Source organism: Phocoena sinus, chromosome 13 (genome assembly GCF_008692025.1).
Source record: "Phocoena sinus isolate mPhoSin1 chromosome 13, mPhoSin1.pri, whole genome shotgun sequence".
NCBI classification, from domain to species: Eukaryota; Metazoa; Chordata; class Mammalia; order Artiodactyla; family Phocoenidae; genus Phocoena; species Phocoena sinus.
The window spans coordinates 53,855,648-53,877,728 of record NC_045775.1 but is presented as its reverse complement, the minus strand read 5'-3'; the positions used below and the strand labels follow the sequence as shown (position 1 = coordinate 53,877,728).

The 22,081-nt window shown below is 37.5% G+C and overlaps 1 protein-coding gene across 5 annotated transcripts in view; it reads left to right on the top strand.

Annotated features, from left to right (window-relative positions):
- WDPCP (WD repeat containing planar cell polarity effector) overlaps positions 1-22,081 on the top strand; it is a 518,809-nt gene that overhangs the window by 171,120 nt on the left and 325,608 nt on the right. The window contains exon 1 of one of the 5 annotated variants that reach the window (XM_032653050.1): positions 18,133-18,153. The exons of the other annotated variants lie outside the window; for them this stretch is intronic. Within the exon in view, the coding sequence (XP_032508941.1) occupies positions 18,151-18,153 (3 nt within the window). The 5' untranslated portion in view covers positions 18,133-18,150. Of the gene's footprint in view, positions 1-18,132; positions 18,154-22,081 lie in introns of those variants that run through there. 5 annotated transcript variants of the gene reach the window in all.

Below are 22,081 nucleotides of genomic sequence, written 5' to 3'. Positions count from 1 at the left end.
TCTGCTAGCTTTATTACATTAAAAAATGTAAACCCTTATAATTGTTGAGTTCTTGTCAATTTGAAAATACATGTCAAAGTAATATATTAAAAATATTTTCCTTGAATGATACATGAATGAATGTTTTTAAAGGAGGTGTTGACACTAGTGATTCTTACTCATATTAAGCTGTAAAGAAAATATACAGCATGGTGTAGTACATTTAAAGCAGACTTGTGTTAGTAATATATGCTAAAATTTTGGGGATATGGAAATCATCTTCATAGCTGGACAACCTTGCTTGCTTGTATGAATTTCTTTCCATTTGAATACCCGAAGCAATTTGTCAAAAGCAAATTTTTTCTTTTGAACTGATGGTTTAAAATATTTTATAATGATAAAAGCTCTAAACTCATATAATGATTACAGCATCCTAATTCTGTAAGGTAGTCACATTTGTCTTATTTTTCTACAGTAGCATATTAATGAATCATTTCATAATGTAGTGAGTCAGTTTTTATTTTAACGTCTTAGTTGGGATTCTGTAGATTCCATTATTTTAAATAATATTGCTAATAATAATTTATAAATACTTGGTCATATATAACTGAGGGATTGATAATATTTTACTTGTTTAAAAGCAGGGCCCTAGACTGTATGACTCTTGAGGTTCCTTTCTAGCATTTTGAGCTGTACTTCTATAATTCAGATTATGTTCTTTGAAATTTAAGCCTTATTTTGTCCTATCTGAAATACAAAAAAAAATCTTGTTTTTCTGAGCCTAGCATATGGTGACTGAAAATTTATTAGACTCAGATTTTGCCATTGGGAGACTTCTGCTTTTTTTTTAGCAAAGATAAGACATTCCTTCATTTGACAACACATATTTATAAAACATCTGGTATGTTCTACACGAGTAAGTAAGTTATCCTCATTGCTCAAGTTGCTTACATTCTGCGGGGGGGCGGGGGGAACAGATAAATAGGTAATTAAAATTTAAATATATAAGTTGATGAGTGCTATGATTGGGAAAAGTACAGAGTACTCTGAAAGTACCTGTGATGGAATTAGGTTTGGCCAACTAACCAAATCTTAGTGAGGCCTGGTGTTGGGGAAAGCTTTCTGGAGAAAGTTTTGGCTAACCTTGAGGCCTAGCGCGTGTAAGAGTTAGCCAGACGAAGTGTTGGAAGGGAGAGAGAAGTGGGGATAGTTAAGTGAGTTTCACTTGAAATCACCGTGTGTGCAAAGGCAAAGAGGAGCTGGAGAACGTGGCATGACTTAATGGGACCCCAAGACTTCAGTGTTCAGAGATGAAGCTCGAGCTGTGAGCAAGGACCATTTCTTGCATGGTCTGTGTATCACTGGAATTTCATCCTTGGTGCAATGGGAAGTCATTAAGGCATTTCAGAGAAGTGACATGGTTATTATTGCTGTTAGGCAATATTGCACTGGCAGCAGTGTGGAGGATGGATTGGAAGGAGTGAGATTAGAGGTAGGGACATAATGTGAGGACTTTCTGAGTAACTGAGATGTACTGGAGTCATAAACTTTTTTGATAGCAATAAAGTTGGAGAGAATTAGATGAATTTATGAAATATTTAACTAGCAAGAGCAAAAGAGTTGGTGATTGATGGAATGTGAAGGCTTGTGGAAGAAATAGCAATAAAGGTGACACCTAAATTTCTGGTAGGTAACTAGGTAGATGGTGCTTCCATTCCATGTGATTGGAACCATGGAAGAAGTCTGAAAGGGAAGAATATGAATTTAGTTAGAGAAATGGTGAACTTAAAGTTAATTTGGAATATTACATGGAGATGGCCAGTAAAAGTTGAATTTTATATAACCAGATGCTCAGGAGAAAAATGGGAACTAGTGATTAAGAGTCATCAGCATGTAGGTAGTAATTGGAGTAGATGTGATGTCTTAAAGGGAGGATATAAAGAGAAGAGAGGAGGATCCTGGATAAGACACTGAAGGATCCAACATTTAAGAGATGGTCAGAGGAAGAAGAACCAGTGAAGAAGTAGCTGGAGAGAGATAGGAGGAAAATGGAGAGTGCAGTGTCACTGATTTAAAAAGGTATTAAGGCAGAGTAGAAAATACACACTATATGGGAAATACAGATAAAGTGCTGAGTAATTTCAGATGAAGAAAAGATTTGTCTGACTAGGGAACAGGAATGCTTCATGGAGGAGGTAGCATCTGAAAAGCACATTTTTCTTTTTACATCTTTATTGGAGTAGAGTTGCTTTACAATGTTTTGTTAGTTTCTGCTGTACAACAAAGTGAATCAGCTATATGTATACCCATATCCTCTGCCTCTTGAGCCTCCCTTCCACCCTCCCCATCCCACCCCTCTAGGTGGTCACAAAGCACTGAGCTGATCTCCCTGTGCTATGCAGCTGCTTCCCACTAGCTAACTGTTCTACACATGGTAGTGTATATATGTCAATGCTACTCTCTCAATTCCTCCCACCCTCCCCTTCCCACACTGTGTCCATAAGTCTGTTCTCTACGTCTGCGTCTCTATTCCTTCCCTGCCAAGCACATTAAAGAAGCTACTGAGTGATAGGAAATATATTCCAGGTAAAGGAGACAGCATAGTAAAAGATAGGAAAGTATCAATATAAGGCCATAGAGGTAGCAAGTTGTATGTAAGCTAGCAACAGTTTTAGGGTTTGTGTTAGAGATAGGACTAGAAACGTAGTAGGGGGAAATGAATATGAAGGCCTTGATTGCCATGCTAAAGCTCTGTGCTCTTTTTTTTTAATAGCCTTTTTTTCTTTTTTTTTTTAGTTTGTGTGTATTTTTGTTCATCTGACAATTTTTATGTATTGCAAGTAATTTTGAGAAGCTGGCATCATCACGTTTTATCATGATTACTACTACTGCCAGCACCACCAGCACTAAGCTGCCGTGCCTTCGTGGGAGAAGCCCTGCTGTCACCAGCTTTGTTTTCTTTTAAAAATTCCCACTGTGGGTCTCTTCTCTGGTCTTTGGCCCCCATAAGGGTCTGGGGCTAGCAGCGGAACGGCCTCACACTCCCCTCCTGGCTGCAGCCTACCTAAAGTTCTGTGCTCTTAGCAATAGGAAGCTATAGGAAGATTTTAAATACAGGGATGATTTCATTCCTTTTAAGGCTGAATAATATTCCATTGTATAGCTATATCACATCTTGTTTATCTGTTCATCAGCAGTATTCTTTAGGGATGCATATATAGAAAGTAATCTATTTTGAAAAAGAGAAGGGAAGTAATAACCCAAAATTCAAGTTCTAGTCACCTCTGAAGGAGGGAATGGGAGGAATACAATTTGGGAGGAGACATGAGAATCTTAAGGTACTTATATTGTTCTGTTTCTTAAGCTGGATGGTAGTAGATATTCATTTTATTATTCATTAAATAGTACTTACATGTTTCATACTTTAGTATGTATATTTCACAATCAAAAAATTCAAATGATAATGCATTAGTTTAATTTTCAGTATCTTACAAATAGAGGAATGATATTGTGAGATTTGATTTTTCATAAGATTAATCTATCAGTAGGTTGGGTTGGGGCAAAGAGAAGTTCTTTGGAGAGATTATTGAAATAGCCCAGGAAAGGAGTGGGGGGCCTGAATCAAATCAAACCATAGCATGGGAGAGGACATAAAATTAATACAAATCAGGCAACCCCCCCCCCAAAAAAAAAGTGTTCGCCAACTGGTGGAAGGGACAGGGTAAAGAGATGTTCATTTCTAGTTTGCTTTTTTCCCTCTTCCTTGGAATGACTATATCCAAAACCACTCGTGTTAAATCCCCCACTATTTTCCCTGCCTCACTTAGCAGAAGACTTCGCTTCAGTTTTTGTTAGAAAAAAAATAGGACATAAAGCTTTAATGTCTCACTTTTTGTCCTTCCTACTTCACATCAAGAACTATGAAGAGTCTGAGATATTACCCTACTTGCAAATCAAAACAGCCTGCCAGTTTCATGGGTGCTGGTAGAAAATATAAGGCTCCTGGGTCAGAGATGAAGGACAGTTTATTCATAGCAATAGAGTAGTTGAAGTATCAGCATTTTTGGACTAGTTCCCTTCAGTGACATGAAGTGGGTCAGATGACACCTGTATGTTCAGTGGGTTGAATTATAGGAAAGGAGCCCTGAGCTTAAGGAACCCAAATCTTTTATAATGGGCAGTAAGCATGCCTCCTCTTTGCCCCATGAGGGACATTACCTCTATTTTCCAGGGCTGTTTGCTATGCTTGAAAAGATAGTGTAGCACAAAGGGCATTCAGTGCCTCTTTTTTTTTTTTTTTTTGCGGTATGCGGGCCTCTCACTGTTGTGGCCTCTCCCGTTGCGGAGCACAGGCTCCGGACGCGCAGGTTCAGCGGCCATGGCTCACGGGCCCAGCTGCTCCACAGCATGTGGGGTTTTCCCGGACTGGGGCACGAACCTGTGTCCCCTGCATTGGCAGGCGGACTCTCAGCTTCTGCGCCACCAGGGAAGCCCTTCAGTGCCTCTTTTAAGGGAACATGAGAGACCTATGGAGAATTGTCTGCTAGCATCTCAAAACATATCTTAATTTTTATCCTTCTTTCATTCCCATGTATCTCAAAAATAAGTTATTTCTTTTCATGGCTAACACTCCAACTTTGATGTTGATGCCATTTCTCTTGCCTTCCTTGAGACCTTGTGTCATTGGCTGTGTTTTCTTTCCCAAATTTTCATTCATCAAATATTTATTGAATACTCATGATACAGTGAGGGATACTACAGAACAGCTTTATGTAGTGTTTATGCTAGCTGAGGAGCTCAGACAAGTAAGCAAAGAAGTAATCAAGATAATATTAGAGTAGGATAAGTTCAATACTGTTAAAACCAAAATAGAATGATGTGAGAGAAACTGAGATGGAGCTATTTTATTAGGTGGTCACTGGAGAAGACATTCAGGAAGAAGTGACATTTGCACAGAGATCTGAATTGTGAAAAGCCTCAGATTTCCACATTAAAAGAACAGCAGGTACAAAGGGTCTGAAGGAATAAGCTTGATATTTTTTGAGGAACAGAAAGAAAGTCTATGTTTCTGGAGTGTATCAAGCTAAGGAGGAAAGTGGTAAATGATGAACTTGGAGAGGTAGATCATGGCAGGCGTTTGAATTTTATTGATATCTTTAACTTTTGTTATTCCACTACATCTTTTTTTTTTTACATCTTTCTTCTTAATTTATAGATATTCTAGGGCCTTTTTCCTTTCTAAATCATTTTCGTATAGATGCCACTACTTCCTTTTCTTTTCCAAATTCTTTGAAACAGGGAAATAAAAGATAAATTCTTAATGTCTGTTGGACAAAAATAGTATCATTAGAAATTGTGAGAATTCCTGAGAGAAAAGAAAGCAGAAGATTGGAAAATGAGTACCCAGAGTGGCACTGAAAAGAAAATGAGTACCCAGAGTGGCACTGAAAAGAAAAAAATAAATGAAGGGAGAGCCTCAAAATTTTCAAGTTCCTGGTGATAGGAGTAATAATTTAAAGTAATTATTTAAAGGAGTAATTATTTAAAGGTCTATTTAAAAGTAATTATTATTATTATTATTTTTTTTTAATTTTATTTATTTTTGGCTGTGTTGGGTCTTAGTTGCGGCACGTGGAATCTCTGTTGAGGCATGCGGGATCTTTTCGTTGTGGCACGCGGGCTTCTCTTTAGTTGTGGCACGTGGGTTCTAGAGAGCGTGCGCTCTGTAGTTTGCGGGACGCGAGCTCTCTAGTTGAGGCGCGCGAGCTCAGCTGCCCCGCGGCACGTGGGATCTTAGTTCCCTGACCATGGATTGAACCCACGTCCCCTGCATTGTAAGGCGGACCCTTTACCATTGGACCACCAGGGAAGTCCCTAAAGGTAATTATTTAAAGCATAAACACACACATGCTTTTTCTCTCTCCCTCTCCCTCTCCTGAGTGGCACACACACACAGTAGCAACAGCAGGCAGCAGTGGCATTTGTCAGTTGTTGAAATTCAAAAGCTATGTGTGAAGTAAACTACCTATCTCAGAAAGGCTTCCAATGTGGCCGTAGGGGCATGAGAAAAGAGAAGAACATAGTAACCGAGATGGAAAGAAGTAGAAAAGTTGGGATATGTTTGGGATGAAGCAGAGCCAAAAAGGGAAAAGAAGACATGACAGTGGTGACTGATAGTGAGAAGGACTTGCAAGAGTGGTTTTTTGTTTTCCTTTTTTTTTCTTTCTCTCTCCCTTCCTCTTTCCTCCCCACAACCCCCCACCCCCCCGTTTCCCTTTCTCCTTCAGTAAAACCAAGCATTTCTATGTAGCCAGAGTGTATTTCATGTTGTTGGAAAAGGGAAAAGAGTTGGTAATAATAAGATTGGAAAGGATGCCGTCATTCAAATTTAGTTACTCATATATTTAATAAAAGACTAGAAGAACTTAAGTAAACATTTGTTATCCTTATAGTTTGTGCATGTCAGATATTCGAAGGTCACAAAGCTGGGCAGTTCTGGCTCAGGATCTTTCATGAGGTTGCAGTCATCCGAAGGCTGGCCTGGACCTGTTAGATCTGAGTCTCAGGTGGCTCATATACGTGGTTGGCAAGGGGGTGCTGGTTGTTGGCCAAGAGGCTAGCTCTTCCTCTTCCATTGTTGAAAGACGATGTCTTCACAGGCTTGCTCTGAGTGGTTTCACAACATGGTGGCCAGTCACACCCTCTCCCTCTGGCCTGGGGCTGACAAGTGTCTGTGAAGGAAAACTCGAGCTCATGGAGGGCTGTAGCAGCTGGAACACTGGGTAGAGCAGCAACTTAAAAAAAATTGTTTTAAATACCCCACAGTGAAAGAAGCACGTAGTGACAAAATGATGGATTTTGGAATTAGACAAATTTGTGTTAAAAGTGTACCTCCATCATTTTTGTATTTTGTAAAATAGAGAAATACTTCTTCATATGGTGTTGTAAAGTCTAAATGAGAAAATGAATATAAAGCATTCAGCATATGGTAGATGCTCTCTAATTAGCTGAAAAAAGAACTTTCTTCTTTCTTTTTTGATCAGACATAAAATGAACAACACTAAAACCCTGGAGATTTCCCAAACTTGGTGAGGTTTAGAAATAAGTAAATGTAATTTCTAAAGGTAAATTGCACATATTTCCTTATTGACATAATCAGTGATTTAGATGTGGGAGGTTAACAACACCCAACACAAATGTAGTTTTCAGGAATGGACCATTGCACTGTAACAGTATTAAACCTTTTACTGAGTATCTTTAATGGAAAGTACTTTTGAGTGAGCCGCATATTGAATAATTTGTAACAAAGTCACACCATAAAACTTACGTTTGAAATAAGTAAATCATGTCCAAACATCAATTTCATAAATTAGGTAACTTACATAAGTGTAAATTGGAATGTTCATGAAAAGAGGATGCATAGTTACCAGTGTTCATATCAAATCCACCATTTACTCATATTATCTGTATTATAAATAAAACAATTCTTTGCAATTAAAGTATGTATATCATCCACATTTCCTTTATTAGAAAATAACTGACATATAATATTTACTAACTACTGAAAAAATAGCAAACCCTACTTTGAATACTTAGATACCTTGTCTTTGGCTGGCACCGTCTGTGACAAATCCTGCACTGTATTGTTTACAGACACACAGCTGCAGCCTGAGATGGCACCAAAACCAATTATTGATGCTGTGCTCTTTGTAGCCCTGGCCCTATTTCCTCTAGAAAGGAGGACGTGGGAAGAGAGGTTGCAAATACAGGAGTGATAAGAATGATAGTTTATGTCTCTTCTATCTTAAAAAAAAAAACAAAAAAAAACCACCTCGCCCTCCATGTTGAGACTCCTCTAGCTACCCACTCTCTCTCTCCATCCACATCTGTGGCTTCAGTTACATCTTTGGCTTCTAAACCTATATTTTCATTCTAGATCTCACTCCTGAGCTCGAAATCTCTATTTGGGTGTTTAGTGTCTACCTAAAGCTTTAAGTTAGCCTGACACTCCACAGAATATGCATCTCCTAAACAGTAATTGCTAACTATTACTATTTCAGCCTAGCCATTTTGCATGTATTTTTAAATGTCTGGTGACATAATGGAATGTCACAAAGTCAAAATGGTAAGTTATCTCAGAAAAATCCTAGTTGTCTTTCTAATAGAAAATATTCTTTCATGGAAAGTGCCTCTCAAAGGAGTATGATTAACTCTATCAATGGTATAACTGGTTCTCCATCCATTTGAAGGAGAATAAAGGATGCTTACATTAAAGGCATTAGCACAAGAGTGGGTGAAGCACCTGGAATGAGGCATTTACTCAGTGTTCACTGCTATTTCCATCTGCAAATGTATTCTGAATAAAATTGGTAGGAGGTGGGAAGCTTTTTCTATAAATCAAAACAACACATACACAGTATAAAAAGTTAGAGCTCTACAGACTCATAACTAACAATGACATTTATCTTCCCAGCACTTTCCAGAGGCAACCACTTTCAATTCTTCAGTTATTTCTTCTGGTATTTACCTCCATATTTGTAAACAGCATGCATGTATTTTATTTTGAAAATTTTAGTTTTTAACCTATTAACATTTTACTTTGGAAGAGGAGAACTTCACCACCACCTCAGCAGTTATCACCTCCAATGCATGCTTCCTCTCCTTTCTAACATAGTTTACCACAATTTTTGGTTAATCAATATTGTGTGCTTACATTATTCTAACTATGTAAATAATCAAAGTTTAGCCATGTAGCATACTATGATTACATTTTTCTTCTAAAACTTTTTGTTTTTTCTGCAGTTAATAATTGCCTTGCTTTTTTATTGGGTTATTTCTTACTGACCTATTATTTTTCATTGCCAACTTCACCAGCAGAAGTGTAAATTTTCTTTCAGTAAGTTTAAATGATCAGGTAATCTATTACTTTCAATTTTATTTTTTCTTGCCAATATCCTTCCTAGCGTTCTCTGCTCTCCTGCTTCAATCTGCATGATATACAATTATCCTTCACTGTTACTTTGGGACTCTTTTTTTCCTTATTCTTATGTGGGATCCTTTACTTCCTGGATCTCATCCTCTTTTCTTAGTTTATTCCATCCTTTGGTGGGACACATCCTCCAGTAACTTTCTGAAAAACAATGCGTGCTTATTAAATTTTAAGCCATTGCCTCTTATATGTCTTTATTCTAACCTCACGCTGAAGTGACAGTTTGGTTACATATATAGTTAGAGGTAGAAAATAATTTTCCTTCAAAAATTGAAAGCATTGGAGATTGGTTCAAGATGGCGGAGTAGAAGGCCATGCTCTCACTCCCTCTTGTGAGAACACTGGAATCACAACTAACTGCTTAACAGTCATCAACAGGAAGACACTGGAACTCACCAAAAAAGATACCCCCCAACCAAAGACAAAGGAGAAGCCACAATGAGACGGTAGGAGGGGTGCAATCAAAATAAAATCAAATCCCATAACTGCTGGGTGTGACACTCACAAACCGGAGAACACTTATACCACAGAAGTCCACCCACTGGAGTGAAGGTTCTGAGCCCCACATCAGGCTTCCAAACCTGGGGGTCCGGCAATGGGAGGAGGAATTCCTAGAGAATCAGACTTTGAAGGCTAGCAGGATTTGATTTCAGGACTTCAACAGGACTGGGGGAAACAGAGACTCCACTCTTGGAGGGCACACACAAAGTAGTGTGCACATCGGGACCCAGGGAAAGGAGCAGTTACCCTATAGGAGACTGAACCAGACCTACCTGCTAGTGTTGGAGGGTCTCCTGCAGAGGCAGGGGGTGGCTGTGTCTCACTGTGATGACAAGGACACTGACAGCAGAAGTTCTGGGAAGTACTCCTTGGCATGAGCCCTCCCAGGGTCCGCCATTAGCCCCAGCAAAGAGCTCAGGTAGGCTCCAGTGTTGGATTGCCTCAGACCAAACAAACAACAGGGAGGGAACCCAGTCCCACTCGTCAGCAGACAAGTGGATTAAAGTTTTACTGAGCTCTGCCCACCAGAGCAATAGCCAGCCCTACCCACCACCAGCCCGTGCCATCAGGAAACTTGCACAAGCCTCTTAGATAGCCTCATCCACCAGAGAGCAGACAGTGGAAGCAAGAAGAACTACAATCCTGCAGCTTGTGGAACAAAAACCACATTCACAGAAAGACAGACAAGATGAAAAGGCAGAGGGCTATATACCAGATGAAGGAACAAGATAAAACCCCAGAAAAACAACTAAATGAAGTGGAGATAGGCAACCTTACAGAAAAAGAATTCAGAATAATGATAGTGAAGATGATCCAGGACCTTGGAAAAAGAATGGAGGTAAAGATTGAGAAGATGCAAGAAATGTTTAGCAAAGATCTAGAAGAAATAAAGAACAAACAAACAGATGGACAATACAAAAACTGAAATGAAAAATACACTAGAAGAAATCAATAGCAGAATAACTGAGGCAGGAGAATGGAAAAGTGACCTGGAAGACAGAATGGTGGAATTCACTGCTGTGGAACAGAATAAAGAAAAAAGAATGAAAATAAATGAAGACAGCCTAAGAGACCTCTGGGATAACATTAAATGCAACAACATTCCCATTATAGGGGTCCCAGGAGGAGAAGAGAGAGAGAAAGGACCTGAGAAAATATTTGAAGAGATTATGGTCGAAAACTTCCCTAACATGGGAAAGGAAATAGCCACCCAAGTCCAGGAAGCACAGAGAGTCCCATACAGGATAAACCGAGGGGGAAACACGCCAAGGCACATAGTAATCAAATTGGCAAAAATTAAAGACAAAGAAAAATTACTGAAAGCAGCAAGGGATAAATGACAAATAACATATAAGAGAACTCCCATAATGTTAACAGCTGATTTGTCAGCAGAAACTCTACAAGCCAGAAGGGAGGGCATGATATACCTAAAGTGATGAAAGAGAAGAACCTACAACCAAGATTACTCTACCTGACAAGGATCTCTTTCAGATTCGATGAAGAAATCAAAAGCTTTACAGTGAAGCAAAAGCTAAGAGAATTCAGCACCACCAAACCAGCTCTACAACAAATGCTAGAGGAACTTCTCTAAGTGGGAAACACAAGAGAAGAAAAGAACCTACAAAAACAAACCCAAAACAATTAAGAAAATGGTAATAGGAACATACATATCGATAATTACCTTAAACGTGAATGGATTAAATGCTCCAGCCAAAAGACACAGACTGGCTGAATGGATACAAAAACAAGACCCATATATATGCTGTCTACAAGAGACCCGCTTCAGACCTAGGGCCACATACAGACTGAAAGTGAGGGGATGGAAAGAGATACTCCATGCAAATGGAAATCAAAAGAAAGCTGGAGGAGCAATTCTCATATCAGCCAAAATAGACTTTAAAATAAAGACTATTATAAGAGACAAAGAAGGACACTACATAATGATCAAAGGGTCAATCCAAGAAGAAGATATAACAATTATAAATATATATGCACCCAACATAGGAGCACCTCAATACATAAGGCAACTGCTAACAGCTATAAAAGAGGAAATTGACAGTAACACAATAATAGTGGGGGACTTTAACACCTCACTTACACCAACGGACAGATCATCCAAACAGAAAATAAGGAAACACAAGCTTTAAATGACACAATAGACCAGATAGATTTAATTGATATTTATAGGATATTCCATCAAAAACAGTGTGCATGGAACATTCTCCAGAATAGATCACATCTTGGCTCACAAATCAAGCCTCAGTAAATTTAAGAAAATTGAAATCACGTCGTGCACTTTTCTGACCACAGTGCTATGAGATTACAAATCAATTACAGGGAAGAAAATGTCAGAAACACAAACACATGGAAGCTAAACAATACGTTACTAAATAACCAAGAGATCACTGAAGAAATCAAAGAGGAAATCAAAAAATACCTAGAGACAAATGACAATGAAAACACGATGATCCAAAACCTATGGGATGCAGCAAAAGCAGTTCTAACAGGGAAGTTTATAGCTATACAAGCCTACCTTAAGAAACAAGAAAAATCTCAAATAATCTAACCTTACACCTAAAGGAACTAGAGAAAGAACAAACAAAACCCAAAGTTAGCAGAAGGAAAAAGATCGTAAAGATCAGAGCAGAAATAAATGAAATAGAAACAAAGAAAACAGTAGCAAAGATCAATGAAACTAAAAGCTGGTTCTTTGAGAAGATAAACAAAATTGATAAACCATTAGCCAGACTCATCAAGAAAAAGAGGGAGAGGACTGAAATCAATAAAATTAGAAATGAAAAAGGAGAAGTTACAACAGACACAGCAGAAATACAAAGCATCCTAAGAGACTACTACAAGCAACTCTATGCCAGTAAAATGGACAACATGGAAGAAATGGACAAATTCTTAGAAAGGTATAACTTTCCAAGACTGAACCAGGAAGGAATAGAAAATATGAACAGACCAGTCACAAGTAATGAAATTGAAACTGTGATTAAAAATCCTCCAACAAACAAAAGTCCAGGACCAGATGGCTTCACAGGTGAATTCTTTCAAACATTTAGAGAACATCTAAGACCCATCCTTCTCAAACTCTTCCAAAAAATTTTAGAGGAAGAAACACTCCCAAACTCATTCTATGAGGCCACCATCATCCTGGTACCCAAACCAGACAAAGATACTACAAAAAACGAAAATTACAGACCAATATCACTGATGAATATAGATGCAAAAATCCTCAACAAAATACTAGCAAACAGAATCCAGCAACACATTAAAAGGATCATACACCATGATCAAGTGGGATTTATCCCAGGGATGCAAGGATTCTTCAATACAGGCAAATCAATCAATGTGATACACCATATTAACAGATTGAAGAATAAAAACCATATGATAATCTCAATAGATACAGGAAAAGCTTTTGACAAAATTCAACACCAGTCTATGATAAAAACTCTCCAGAACGTGGGCATAGAGGGAACCTACCTCAACATAATAAAGGCCATATACGACAAACCCACAGCAAACATTATTCAGTGAAAAACTGAAAGCATTTCCTCTAAGATCAGGAAAAAGACAACGATGTCCACTCTCCCCACTATTATTCAACATAGTTTTGGAAGTCCTAGCCATGGCAATCAGAGAAGAAAAAGAAATAAAATGAATACAAATTGGAAAAGAAGTAAAACTCACTGTTTACAGTTCACATGATACTATACATAGAGAATCCTAAAGATGCCACCAGAAAACTACTAGAGCTAATCAATGAATTTGGTAAAATTGGAGGATACAAAATAAATGCACAGAAATTTCTTTCATTCCTATACAGTAATGAAAAATCTGAAAGAGAAATTAAGGAAATACTCGCATTTACCATTGCAAGAAAAAGAATAAAATACCTAGGATAAAACCTACCTAGGGAGACAGAAGGCCTGTATGCAGAAAAGTAAGACACTGCTGAAAGAAATTAAAGATGATACCAACAGATGGAGAGATACACCATGTTCTTGGATTGGAGGAATCAATATTGTGAAAATAACTATACTACCCAAAGCAATATACAGATTCAGTGCAATCCCTATCAAATTACCAATGGCATTTTTTACAGAACTAGAACAAAAAATCGTAAAATGTGTAGGGAGACGCAAAAGACCCCGAATAGCCAAAGCAGTCTTGAGGGAAGAAAGCGGAGCTGGAGGAATCAGACTCCCTGACTTGAGACTGTACTACAAATCTACAGTAATCAAGACAGTATGGTACTGGCACAAAAACAGAAATATAGATCAATGGAACAAGATAGAAAGCCCAGAGATAAACCCACGCACCTATGGTCAACTAATCTATGACAAAGGAGGCAAAGATAGCTAATGGTGAAAAGACAGTCTCTTCAGTAAGTGGTGATGGGAAAACTGGACAGCTACATGTAAAGATGAAATTAGAACACTCCCTAACACCATACATAAAAATAAACTCAAAATGTATTCGAGACCTGAATGTAAGACCAGACTATAAAACTGTTAGAGGAAAACATAGGAAGAACACTCTTTGACATAAATAACAGCAAGATGTTTTTTGATCCACCTCCTAGAGTAATGGAAATAAAAAGAAAAATAAACAAATGGGACCTAATGAAACTTCAAAGCTTTTGCAGAGCAAAGGAAACCATAAATAAGATGAAAAGACAACCCTCCCAATGGGAGAAAATATTTGCAAACGAATCAACGGACAAAGGATTAGTCTCCAAAATAATTAAACAGCTCATGCAGCTCAATATTAAAAAAAAAAACAACCCAATCCAAAAATGCGCAGAAGACCTAAATAGACATTTCTCCAAAGGAGACATACAGATGGCCAAGAAGCACATGAAAAGCTGCTCAACATCACTAATTATTAGAGAAATGCACATCAAAACTGCAGTGAGGTATCACCTCACACCAGTTAGAATGGGCATCATCAGAAAATCTACAAACAACCAATGTTGGAGAGGGTGTGGAGAAAAGGGAACCCTCTTGCACTGTTGGTGGGAATGTAAATTGATACAGCCACTATGGAGAACAGTATGGCGGTTCCTTAAAAAACTAAAAATAGAATTACCATATGACCCAGCAATCCCACTACTGGGCATATACCCAGAGAAAACCATAATTCCTAAAGACATGCACCCCAATATTCATTGCAGCACTATTTATAATAACCAGGTCATGGAAGCAACTTAAATGCCCATCGACAGACGAATGGGTAAAGAAGATGTGGGTAGATATATACAATGGAATATTACTCAGTCATCAAAAGGAGCAAAATTGGTTTATTTGTAGAGATGTGGTTGGGTCTAGAGACTGTCATATAGAGTGATGTAAGTCAGAAGGAGAAAAGCAAATATGGTATATTAACACATATATGTGGAACCTAGAAAAATGGTACAGATGAACTGGTTTGCAGGGCAGAAATTGAGACACAGGTGCAGAGAACAAACGTATGGACACCAAGTGGGGAAAGCGGTGGGAAGTGGGGGTGGTGATGTGATGAATTGGGAGATTGGGATTGACATGTATACACTGATGTGTATTAAATATATGACTATTAAGAACCTGCTGTATAAAAAAATAAAATTAAGAAAAAATTGAATACATTACCCTGTTGTCTTTTAAAGCATAATGTTGGTGTTGAGAATTTTGATTCCTTTCATCATTTTCGAGAGACCTGGTTTTGTTGGGTTTTTTTCTTCTCTGGAAACTTTTAGGATTTTTATTTATCCCCTATGTTTTGAGATTTCATAATGATATGCCTGGAGGTTGTGTCTTTTATAAATTCATTGTGTTGGGTACTTGGTGATTTCTTTCAGCCTGAAAACTCATGTACTTTAGTTATGAGAAATTTTCTTCTATTATATCTTCCTTTCTATTGTCTCTTTTCTCTCTCTTAGGTAGTGTGACTGAGGACCAGTCTGACTGATCCTCCAAACTCTGTGTGTGTGTGCGCACACGTGTGTGTGTGTGTGCACGTGTGTGTATAAGTATGCAATTGTTTTTTGCTTCTGGGAGATTTCCTGAACAGTTTCTTTCAAGTTTTCTTTTGAATTATTTACATGACTCTCATATTTTTATTGATAAGAGTTTCTTTTCTCCCTCTATTCAGAATAGCTCTCCTACTCTCAGTTACCTTTTTTTCTTAACAAGTTGCTCTAATACAACCTTTCAGTAGAGTCAGTTTCCATTTTTCTTCAGTGGTGGAGAGGGAAAATTCCCCAGCTATGCTTGAAGAGAAAAGCACCTAGAAGTCTAAGTATTATTTACATAGAATTCCAAACAATTCTCTTGTTATCAATCCTCACCACAGGCACTCCATCAAAAGTACTTGGTGCCTTCAGTTTCTGAGCCTCTCTAAGCTTCTAATGCATGTGATCTTTGGCTCTCAGTTATCCATCCTCCGTAGGTTCTTGGTTTTGTACTTTTTTGAATCTTTTGTCAATACTTGTGACCATCTGGTTTTTTCTCTCTAAAATTTTGTTAATATCTATTTTTTGTTATCTTGCCTCTAATTCCTTTTGCCTTGTGAGTTTGTCTTTTTTATTGCCTTATTGTCATTTTAGTGTTTGTTTGGAAGGAAGTGAAGGTAACTACATGTGCTCAGTCCCCCATCTTTATTGGGATGGTCCTCTATGCTGGGTTTTGTGCATGTTGCCAACTCACTTGGAGCTGGTCATGCTACCAAAAGAAACCATTCAAGCATTGGCATATACCATGTTTCATTGATTCTAATTTACCACTGATTATAAAGTACTATTGATTTAATATCGAATTGTGATGAAAAACCAATACTATATATTTATTGAAGTATAGTTGATTAATAATATTGTATTAGTGATTCAATATTGTTATAGGTTATACTCCATTTAAAGGTATTACAAAATGATAATAATGACTATTTCCCTGTACTGTACAACATATCCTTTTTGCTTTATTAACTTATACACAGTAGTTTGAATCTCTTAATTCCCTACCCTGTCTTGCCCCTATCCCACACCTCTCCCCACTAGTAACCATTAGTTTGTTCTCTGTATCTGTGAGTCAGCTTCTGTTTTGTTATATTAATTTGTTTTATTTATTAGATTCTACCTATAAGTGTTTATACAGAGTATTTGTCTTTCTCTGACTTACTTCACTAAGTATATTATTCTCTAGGTCCATCTAAGGTCCATCCACAGTGTTATAAATGGTTTCATTCTTTTTTATGGCTGAATAATATTCCATTGTACACACACACACACACACACACACACACACACACACGCACACACCCCAGAATCTTCTTTATCCATTCATCTGTTGATGGATGCTTAGATGGCTTTCATATCTTGGCAGCTGTAAATAATGCTACCATGAACATTGGGGTGCATGTATCTTTCTGTATTAGTGTTTTCAGTTTTTAGATGCATAGCCAGGGATGGAATAACTGGATCATATAGTAGTTCTATTTTTAGTTTTTTGAGGGACCTCCATACTGTTTTCCTTAGTGGCTGCACCAATTTACATTCCCAGAAAGAGTGTACAGTTGTTTCCTTTTCTTCATATCCTTGCCAGCATTTGTTATTTGTAGACTTTTTGATGATAGCCGTTCCGACAGGTTTGAGACAGTAATCTCATTGTGGTTTTAATTTGCATTTCTCTGATGATTAGTGATTTTGAGCATCCTTTCATGTGCTTGTTGTCCATCTGTATGTTTCTTTGGAAAAATGTCTATTCAGGTCTTCTGCCCATTGTTAACTGTGTTGTTTGTTTATATTGAATTGTATGACCTGTTTATATATTTTGGATATTAATCCCTTAGTGGTCATACCATTTGTGAATATTTTCTCCCATTCCGTGGTTTGTCTTTTTGTTTTGTTGAGTTTCCTTTGCTGTGCAAGAGCTTTTAAGTTTAATTAGGTCTCATTTGTTTATTTTTGCTATTGTTTCCTTTGCCTTAGGAGGCAGATCCAAAAAAAAATTTCTAAGATTTACGTCAGAGTGTTCTGTGTATGTTTTCTTCTAGGCGTTTTATGGTTTCTTCTCTTACATTTAGGTCTTTAATCCATTTTAAGTTTGTTTTTGTATGTGATATGAGAAAATGTTCTAATTTCATTCTTTTACATTTAGCTGTCCAGTTTCCCCAGCACCACTTATTGAAGAGCCTGTCTTATCCCTTTTGTATATTCTTGAGTCTTTTGTTATAGATTAACTGACCATAGGTGTGTGGGTTATTTTTCTGCTCTCTATTCTGTTCCATTGATCTGTGTGTCTGTTTTTTTTTTGACAGTACCATACTGTTTTGATTACTGTAGCTTTGTAGTATAGTCTGAAGTCAGAGCGTGTGATACCCTCAGCTTTTCTCTTTTTTTTCAAGATTGCTTTGGTCATTTGGGTTCTTTTGTGATTCTATATACATTTTAAAATTATTTGTTCTAGTTTTGTTAAAAATGCCCATGGTATTTTTTTTTGTTTTGTTTTGTTTTTTCAGTATGCGGGCCTCTCACTGTTGTGGCCTCTCCCGTTGCTCCGGACGCGCAGGCTCAGCGGCCATGGCTCACGGGCCCAGCCACTCCGCGGCATGTGGGACCTTCCCGGACCGGGGCACAAACCCGTGTCCCCTGCATCGCCAGGTGGACTCTCAACCACTGCGCCACCAGGGAAGCCCTGCCCATGGTATTTTGATAAATATTGCACTAAATCTGTAGATTGTTTTGGACAGTATGGTCATTTTAGCAATATAAATTCTTCCAATCCGTGAACAAGGGATATCTTTCCATTTTTTTGGTATCATCTTCAGTTTTCTTTTTCAATGTTTGCAGTGTATAGGTCTTTTACCTTCTTGGGTAAGTTTATTCCAGAGTATTTTATTCTTTTTGATGTGATTTTAAACATTATTGTTTTCTTGCTTTCTCTTTCTGATGATTCATTATTAGTGTATAGAAATGCATAGATTTCAGTGTATTAATCTTGTGTCCTGAAACTGTATTGAATTCATTTATTAGTTGTAATAGATTTTTCGTGGAGACTGTATATATAGTATTATATCATCTGCAAATAGTGACAGTTTTACTTCTTCCCTTCCAGTTTGGATGCTTTTTATTTCTTTTCCTTGTTTCATTTGTGGAGCCAGGACTTCCAATACTATGTAAGGTAGAAGTGGCGAGAGTGGGCATTCTTGTCTTGTTCATGATTTTAGAGGAAAAGCTTTCAGTTTTTCACCACTGAGTATGATGTTAGCTGTGGGTTTGTCATAAATGGATTGTATTATGTTGAGATATGTTTCCTCTATACCAACTTTAATGAGAGTTCTTACCATGAATGGATGTTGAATTTTGTCAATTGCTTTTTCTTCACTTATTCAGATGATCATGTGATTTTCATCCTGCATTTTTATTAATGTGTTGTCATATGGGTTGATTTTGCAAATCTTAAACCATCCTTATATCCCTGGAATAAATCTCACTTGATCATGGTGTATGATCTTTTTTATATATTGTCGAATTTGGTTTGCTCATTTTTTGTTGAGGATTTTTGCATCTATATTTATCAGAGATGTCAGTCTGTCATTTCTTCTGGAGTGTTCATCTGGTTTTGGTATCAGGGTAATGGTGAATCTCGTAGAATGACTTTGGGAATGTTCTCTCCTCTTCAGTTTTTAGAATAGTTTGAGAATGACAGGTATTAGCTCACCTTTATATGTTTGGTAGAACTCCCTGTGAAGCTGTCCAGTCCTGGATTTTTGTTTGCTGGGCGTTTTTTTTAAATTACAAGTTCGATTTCATTACACATGGTCCATCTGTTCAGATTGTCTGTTTCTTCCTGATTCAGTAGGTTGCGTGTTTCTAGAAATTTGTCCATTTCTTCTAGGTTGTCCAATTTATTGGCATATAACTGTTCATCGTATTCTCTTATGGTTTTTTGTATCTCTGTGGTATCAGTTTTTATTTCCCTTCTTTCATTTCTTATTTTGTTTATTTGCATTCTCTTTCATTTTTTTCTTAATCAACCTGGCTAAAGGTTTATCAATTTAGGGTATCTTTTCAAAAAGATGTCTCTTGGTTTAATTGATTGTTTCTTTTTTTTTTTTTTGGGCTCCATTTTATTTACTTCCTCTCTGACTTTATTATTTCCTTCTTTCTGCTGACTTTGGGCTTTGTTCTTCTTTTTTCTAATTCCTTTAGATGGTAGGTTATGTTGTTAATTTGAGATTTTTCTTGTTTCTTGAGGTAGGCCTATATCTCCATAAACTTCCCTCTTAGAACTGCTTTTGCTGCATCCTATAGATTTTGGAAAGTTGTGTTTCCCTTTTCATTGTCTTGAGGTATTTACTGAGTTACTCTTTGATTTTTTCATTGACACATTGTTTTTTTAGTAGCATGTTGTTTAGTCACCATGTTTGTGTTTTTCCCATTTTTCTTACTGTAATTGATTTCTAGTTTCACACTGTTGTGGTCAGAAAAAAATGCTTGATATAATTTCTATCCTCTTGAATTTGCTGAGACTTGTTTTGTGGCCTAGCAGCTGATCTGTTGTGGAGAATGTTCCATGTGCACTTGAAAAAATGTGTATTTTGCTGCTTTTGGATGGAATGTCCCGTAGATATCTATTAAGTCCAACTGATCTATTGTGCCATTTAAGACCACTGTTTCCTTATTGATTTTCTGTCTGGGTGACCAACCATTGATGTCAGTAGAGTGTTAAAGACCCCTGCTATTATTATATTATTGTCAATTTCTCCTTTTATGTCTGTTAATATTTGCTTTATATATTTAGGTGCTCCTGTATTAGGTGCTTATGTTGTCTGATAACGAGCATTGTTGCCCCTGGTTTCTTGTCCTTTCCATTTACATGAAATATCTTTTTACAACTCTTAACTTTCAGTCTGTGTGTGTCTTTAGGTCTAATGTGAGTCTCTTGTATACAGCATACAAATGGGTCTTGTTTTTTTTTTTTTTAATCCAGTCAGCTACCCTGTCTTTTGATTCGAGCATTTAGTCCATTGACATTTTTTTTTTTCTTCAGTACGCGGGCCTCTCACGGTTGTGGCCTCTCCTGTTGTGGAGCACAGGCTCTGGACGCACAGGCTCAGCCGCCATGGCTCACGGGCCCAGCCGTTCCGTGGCATGTGGGATCTTCCCAGACTGGGGCATGAACCCCTGTCCCCTGCATCGGCAGGCGGACTCTCAACCACTGCGCCACCAGGGAAGCCCTGATGTTTTACTTTTTATACTAGCTTACTTAAGTGGTTGATCCTCAGCCTGTACTATATATTTTCTTTTACTAATGTTTTTCCTTTCCTATAGATATTTCTTGTTGTAGCCTTTTCTTTTCTACATAGAGAAGACACTTTAAAATTTCTTTTAGGGTAGGATTAGTATTGATGAAATCTTTTAATTTTTGCTTGTCTGAGAACTTCTTTATCTTTCCTTCAATTATAAATGATAATATATCTGAGTAGAGTGTCATAGGTTGCAGGTTTTTCCCTTTAAACTCTCTGAATATATTGTGTCACTCCCTTCTGGCCTACAAATTTTTTTTTTTTTTTTTGAGAAAAATCAACTGATAGCCTATGGAGGTTCCCATGTATATGACTCTTTGTTTTTCTCTTCCCAGCTTCTCTCTTTAAAGATAAAAAGAATTCTCTTGTTATCTTTAACTTTTGCCATCTTAATTATGGTATGTCTTGGTAGGGTCTGTTTGCGTTCATCTTGTTTGGGACCTTTTGTGCTTCCTGTGTCTGGATATCTGTTTCCTTCTTCGGATTTGGGAATTCTTAATAATTTCATTAAATACATTTTCAATCTCTTTCTTTCTCCCTTTGCCTTCTGAGACCCCTAAATGTGGATATTTGTACACATGATGTTGTTCCAGAGGTTTCTTAAACTGTTCCATTTTTTTGTTTTTCTTTTTGCTGTTCTGACTGCGTGATTTCCATTATTCTACTTTCCAGATCACTTATGCATTCTTCTGTATCACCTAGTCTGTTGTTCATTCTGTCTAATGTGGTTTTCATTTCAGCTACTGTGTTTCAGTTCTATTAAAAAAATATATTTTCTGTATCCTTCTTTAAATTATCACTGTGTTCTTCATCTATTCTTTTCCCAATTCAGTTAGTCATTATTACTAATGACTTGGATTCTTTTTTTCTTCTTTTCTTAAAAAAATTATTCATTTTATTTATTCATTTTATTCAATTTATTCATTTTATTTATTCAGTTTTGGCTACGTTGTGTCTTCATTGCTGTGTGCGGGATTTCTCTAGTTGCAGTGAGCAGGGGCCACACTATTGTGGTGCACGTGCTTCTTGTTGCAGTGTTTTCTCTTGTTGCAGAGCAGAGACTCTAGGCATGTGGGCTCCATAGTTGTGGCTCATGGGCTCTGTAGTTGTGGCTCATGGGCTCCAGAGTGCAGGCTCAGTATTTGTGGGGCATGGGCTTAGTTACTCTGCAGCATGTGGGATCTTCCTGGATCAGGGCTTGAACCTGTGTCCCCTGCATTGGCAGGCAGATTCTTAACCACTGCGCCACCAGGGAAGCTCGATTTGGATTCTTTATCTGGTAAATTTTTTTTTTCATTTTTTTTCATGTGTTTTCTCTTGCTC